Source organism: Falco biarmicus, chromosome 16 (genome assembly GCF_023638135.1).
Source record: "Falco biarmicus isolate bFalBia1 chromosome 16, bFalBia1.pri, whole genome shotgun sequence".
Classification (NCBI taxonomy): Eukaryota; Metazoa; Chordata; class Aves; order Falconiformes; family Falconidae; genus Falco; species Falco biarmicus.
The window spans coordinates 190603-196602 of NC_079303.1; the positions used below are offsets into that span (position 1 = coordinate 190603).

A 6000-nucleotide genomic window follows, 5' to 3' on the forward strand; every position below is an offset into this window, starting at 1 on the left:
ACCCTCTTCTTGTGCTGCAGGGTGCTGGTTACACACTGTTCTACTCTGTCCAGGGACCTCAGGGCACTTGCCTATGAGGCTAGACCCTCTGGTGCAACCCTTAGCTTCATGCTATTAATTACCTCATTGGACCAGAGACCATGGCCATGTGCATGGGGCTGCTGAAACCAAGCCTGGAGGACATTATTAGCTGCAGGCACATGTGTTGCAGCCCTGGAGTGAACCAATGCCACCCCAGCTGAATAACTTAGCCCTGAACAGCTGAGGAGTGGTTCTGATCCAGTTACCGTCTCTGCCACAATGTACAGCCACCAGCCTCCCTTCCTGCACTGTTGAGTGTAGTCTGATCTCTCCCTGCACCAGATTTTCACATGCTTTTTCTTCACTCATGTTCACATTCCCCTGGGAATGAACCACTCTGTCCTGCTCACTTTTCTTGCAGGTAACTTTGAGCAGTCCAACGAGGAACTCAGAGCCATTATCAAAAAAATCTGGAAGAGAACAAGTATGAAGCTTTTGGACCAGGTCATCCCACCTATTGGAGGTATGCCACATGATGGTACTTCCCAGAGGGGCAGAGGGACATCTGGTCAGGGTCTCAACTGCTCTGACAGCTCCAGGGCCTTGTGATAGGCAGTATCGTCAGGTTGGTTTCCTCCCCTCCAGATGATGAAGTGACAGTGGGCAAATTCTATGCTACTTTCCTCATCCAAGAGCATTTCAGGAAGTTCATGAAGCGCCAGGAGGAGTATTACGGGTACCGGCCCAAGAAGAACCCTGTGGAGATCCAGGTTGGTAGTATGTGGGTGGTGTTGGAGGGGTGACCCTTCCTGGGGGCAGGCAGGGTGTGGTGGGGAGCTCTGCAGATCAGGCAAGAGGCTTCCCCCAGCTCAGGAAAGTCCAAGGTGAGAGACAGAGCTGCAGTGACACATGGGGACCTCTGTGCCTTGGTCTCTGGAAATGAGGTGGCCCTAAGTGCTGAACCGGCCATGAGCACCCCGCTGCTGAGGGTGACCTTAGTGTCCAGGGTGCAGGTAACTCCAGAAGCAAAGGAGATTTTCAGCTCCCTGCCCTCCTGACTTTGGCCACAGAGAGGGCTCAGCAGGGTCTGGGGCCTCACCAAGCAGTTTCTAAGATTTGGAAACCCCCTCCACAAACCAATGTCTGGGCCAAATGCTGCTCATCCAGGCCCTTATCCACCTACTCTTCTCCATTCCCAGGGCCTTCTCCTTTTCCTCACCTTAGCAGTGTTGCAGGTAGTTCTGTGTGCCTGGTGCTCTCTGTGTCATCTTTCTTTGTGCACTTTGTTGCACTTTGCCTAGTGCAACATCATGCGGAGTGGGGTTGGTGTGGCTCATCTTGAGCAGGACCACTGCAGTTAGAGAAGCCTGCACAACAGCCCTCAAGGGTGCTGTCAGGGTAGGACAGGAGAGGATTTAGGTACCTGGCCAGAGCAGCTGGGATGTCCCCAGCTTTTCCTGACCTTATAGAGAAGAAATAACTTGTAGAGATATAACACCAGGAACAAAAGGTGCAAGGCAAGCAACAGAGCCAGGCCCCAGATCAGCTATCTCCAGGTCAGGGACAAAGGCACAGCTACTCTTTGTGCATCACCAGCTCAGCCCTTCGTTAGGCTGCCCTTAGCATACCCCTTTGTGGGACAGCATTAGCCCAGAAGCTATTTTCACCAAGCACAGAACCAGCCAGTTGCAGGGCGACCCATGGCCTGTCCCTGGTAGGAGACCTGGCAGAGCAGCGTGGCTTACCTAGTGAACGTGATTCATTGTGTTTCCTTGTCCAAAGCCCAAAGTGAGAGGTGTGGTGGGGCCAGGCCACATCCAGCCATGCCTTCTTGTCCCCACCAGGCTGGGCTGAGGAGCATTGAAGAAGAAGCTGCTCCTGAAATCCATCGGGCCATTTCTGGGGACCTCACTGCTGAGGAGGAGCTGGAAAGAGCAATGGTGGAGGCTGCCATGGAGGAAGGGATATACAGGGTGAGTGCAGCCCTCAGGGCACCCCAGGTGGTGGTGGTCGCCCCAAGTCCCCATTTTAATGTGTTGGTGGTGGGTCAGTGTGGCTACCAGCAGCTGGAGGACAGTCCACAGAGGTAAGCCTGACCATGGAAGGCAGTGTGGACCACAAGGATGGGTCAGCACTTCTTTCCTCTCCCTGAGCGTTAGGACATCCTGGTTGAGTCATCCTGGGCAACCTGTTCTCCGCCTCAGTTTCCCCTCTGTAAAAGGACCCTGCTCATATGCCTGGCCGGGGTGTGCTGAATGTTTACCCACAGGTTTGGAGGGACCCATTCACACCTTCCATCAGGCTAAGGCAGGGTAGCTCAGGTGTTATCATTACCAGAGCAGAAACAGATTCACTTCCCACTCCCTGGGAGTCTTTGAGACAGCCTGGGCAGGTGTGGTGTTGCAGGGTTGCAACTCCTGCTGTGTTCAGAGGTTTCACTAGCTCAGGCTGTCCCACAGAGGTGGCAGGATTTGCCATGCACAGGGCTGGCTCCAATCCCAGTGCTGCTATGTGACCATCACCCCTCAGTGCCTCTGTTCTTCCCTACCAAGGCAGTCAGGCTTTTGAAACCATGTGGTCTGTGAGGCCCAAGTAGACAGACCAGAAGACTGCTGTTCCCATGGGCACCCCCACACGTCTCCTCCCATGGGAATGGCCCCAGAACAGCCCAGTGAGCCCCTGATGCCCTCCCTGTTGGTTGCAGAGAACAGGTGGCTTGTTTGGCCAGGTCGACAGCTTCCTGGAGCCCAGCAGCCCTCTGCAGCCCCAAGTGGCCAGCCAGAGGCCCCTGCAGTTCTTGGAGGTGGGCAGCGAGGACCTCGATTCCCCTGTCTTCCTTGATGACTTCCCCCAGGAAGGCAATACCAACAGCAACAATGCCAACAGCAACAACTGGCTGGAGGGGTAAGGGCTGGCGAGCCTCATGTGGGCGGGTGAGGAGGGGCAGAGCTGGGCCATGCCTGGTAGCTCCCAGAGGGGCTGTGCTGGCAGCTGGCTGTACATCAGTCTTGCCCAGGGTCTTCCTGGATGGGTAAGGTCTGGAGAAGTGGCCGAGTTGCAGCAGCGAGGTCCCTGCAGACTGGGGGAGGCATTGAACGATGGCTGTGGAAGTGGCTCCATGGTCACAGGAGCTTTGTGCAGAAATTCAGCCCCTGGGATGTGAGTCAGTGTGTGTGATTCCCTGCGTGCCCTTCTTGTCCTTCCCATCACTCCATCTCAGTGCCGTGAGGATTGAGGTGGACAGCAGGGCTCCAGGGATGAACAGCCCTTCCCCCTTCCCTGCCAATCTCTCAGTGCCAAGGCCAGGTAGAGGCCACCAGCACCTTCCTGGGCACAGGTACAAGGGACAACAGTTACCGTTATAAGAGGATGTACTTAATACTACTTCTTGGTGTCTCCACCCTGTTCATCCGTCCCAGGTGCCCCTACTGGTCTGCCCCCAGCTGCATTCCCCAGGGTGGAGAAGGTGGGGAGGGCTGCACCCCTGGGTGCAGGGGTCCCTGCTCAGGCTGACCCACCTGCCTGCCCTTGCCAGGATGGAATATGAGGACGAGGTGCTGAGGAAGACGGTTTCAGCAGCACCCAGGCATCCAGCACGGGGTGAGTCTCAGCATCATTCCTCTGCTGGGGGATCTGGACCAGCCCAAAGGCCAGGGCAGGGGGAAAGGGCTGATGTTGGTGGGCAGGAGGAGGAGACGCAGACCCCAACAACTTGAAGGTTATTTGAGAGCCCCGAGCACAGTGGGACCTGTCTGGAGACTTATAGGAGACCATCCTCCCACCTTCCAACCCTCTGGGGTGATGGATCCAGTGCCTTGGGCTGAGGGAGGAATGGCCACCCCTGGGCAGCAGGGCCAAAAGACCATGTTCATCTCCACAAACAGGAACTTCTCCTTCCCAGTGTGAGTGGGAAGCCGGCACAGGGCAGTGGGCAGACACTGGGACTTCAGTTGGTCCTGAACTTCTAAATTCTTTGGTTCCCCCAGTCTAGTTAACCCAGAACACCCATTCCCAGCTCTGGGCAGCAGTGGTGTCCTTGCTTTTGTGCCCATCTAATGTCCCCACCTTTCCCTCTCCCAGAGCTCAACCACCCCCTACCCATGAAGAGGCTGCAGTGGAGACTGAGCAGGAGACAAGGGGCCACCGCTGGAGTTCACCCATCATCAGAGCTGCACCTTCTCCCCCAGGAGGTAAAGGGGGCAATGTATGCCCTGAGACAGCAATGTGTGGGACATTGGTGAACCTCCTTCTGCTCCTGGGAAAGGCTGTGCTGGGGAGGAGCCAGTCTCTAGAGCTGCCGGCCATGAAGCCAGCCTTACTGGAGCTTTCCTTTCTGATCAGCTCAGGGAAGGAGACAGGCCCTCACCCCACTGCTGCAGCAGGCACAGGGTGCTCATCCAAGCTGGGATAGCTCAAAGCAGCATCTCTCTGGCTCCCTGGCTGCCTCCAGAGCCAGGGCAGAAAAAAGGGGTGCATCAGATCTGCTCTCACACTCCCTGGCTGCCCTTGGCTGGCCACAGTGCCTCATCACCTGGCAAGTGCTGTGGCAGGAGATAAGGGTCTGGTTCCCAGCTCTCTTTGCCCACATGGTCCTGCTGGTCCCGTTGCGGGTGGTGTCCTGAACCCAAGAGTTTCTGGCAGAATGGGAGCGCATGCCTAGGCTGGGGACAGTACCTGCAGCCTCCACACGAATATGGGAGGGATCTTCCATGGGAATTGCACAAGTCCAGGCTGCAGTACTTTGCTCCTCTTGCCCAGCTGCCTGGAGAAGGTGGCATTGTGACAGGAACAGAGTCCAGCTCAGGGTACCAGCAGGGTGAAAGTGGTGACCCAAGCACATCCTCCACCCTGCCCATCACCTTCCTCATTCAGGAGGTAAGGCAGAGACACAGCCTGGCAGAGGAAGAGGCAGGGCTGCCAGGGAGTGAAAGGGGCTGGCCGGGGTGCCATGCTCATGCCAGGTTGGGAGGCTGGAGGGCAAAGCTTCGCTATGAGCATGAGCAGCAGGTGTGTGCCAGCACAGCAGGGAAAAGGTGGTGAGGGTGGGCTGCCTGCAGCCTGGGACACTTCTACAGACTAAACACACACCAGGCTGTGACCCCATCCTCTGCTGCAGGCTCTGATCTCTGGGGGCCTTGTGGCTCTGGCCTGTGACCCATCCTTCATAGCAGTGACCAGGGACGAGATGGCAGCCAGCAGCCAGCTGGAGATGGATGAAGTGGAGAAGGCAGCCTTGGAGCTGTTAAAGGGAAGAGAAACACCGCAGGGTACAAAAACTGACTCTGCCCCCCAGGACACCTCGGCTGCGTCACTAGGCATCTCCCCAGAGCTCAGCACAGCCCCCTCCCAAAAGACCACCACCGCCACCCGCCTGTGAGTGACCTGCCAATGCAGCCCAGTGGGCACGGTCCCTTCAGGAGCTTGCAGGGGGGGGTTACTGGAGCAATGCCGCACTGATCCCCCTCTCTACCTGGGGTCCTGATGGGCTCTATCCAGCTGCAGGAGGATTTTTGGGCTGGGTCTCCAGGATGCTGGTGCAGGACAGGATAATGCTGTGCCCGCAGGGTCTTGCAAGAGCTGGACAGGTCATTAAAGTGTTCCTGCTGTGTGACTCTGTGGATCCCCCTGTCCCCTCCTTCCTCTGCCACCCTGCCTTCACAGCCTGTGCCCACGGCTGCTTGCTGCCTAGCCCAGCCTGGGGAGAGGGCTGCAAATGCGAGAACACATTTAATCAGAGCTGGTGGTGATTCACAGGCAGCCTCCAGTCCCCATGCTGAGGGAGATCTGACCCTGCTCCCAAGTGCTCATGCCTCAACTAACCATTTGAGGGTGCCACACTGCGGGTCTCCTGGTATCCCCGCAGCTGGACGGCATCCTTATGTCTCTGCTGGAGGGTATTCCTCCTGCTTGCAGCCAAGCATGTCCTGTTGGAAGACAAATGGCAGATCTGCTTTGGGCTGGGGCAGCAGGCAGGCACAG

General features: G+C 57.0%; 1 protein-coding gene across 33 annotated transcripts in view; it reads left to right on the top strand.

Moving 5' to 3' along the window:
• The window catches only part of LOC130159617 (voltage-dependent L-type calcium channel subunit alpha-1S-like), a 75259-nt gene extending 69627 nt beyond the window's left edge, over nt 1-5632 (top strand). For 26 of the 33 annotated variants that reach the window (XM_056361394.1, XM_056361392.1, XM_056361395.1 and 23 more), the window contains 7 exons: nt 443-544; nt 667-791; nt 1866-1994; nt 2726-2925; nt 3557-3621; nt 4102-4211; nt 5138-5632. In XM_056361394.1, coding sequence (XP_056217369.1) covers nt 443-544; nt 667-791; nt 1866-1994; nt 2726-2925; nt 3557-3621; nt 4102-4211; nt 5138-5398 — 992 coding nt within the window. In that variant the 3' untranslated portion in view covers nt 5399-5632. Of the gene's footprint in view, nt 1-442; nt 545-666; nt 792-1865; nt 1995-2725; nt 2926-3440; nt 3622-4101; nt 4266-4779; nt 4897-5137 lie in introns of those variants that run through there. The other 7 variants (XM_056361417.1, XM_056361418.1, XR_008825802.1 and 4 more) reach the window with 6 other exon arrangements.
• The last annotated feature ends 368 nt before the right edge of the window (nt 5633-6000 follow it).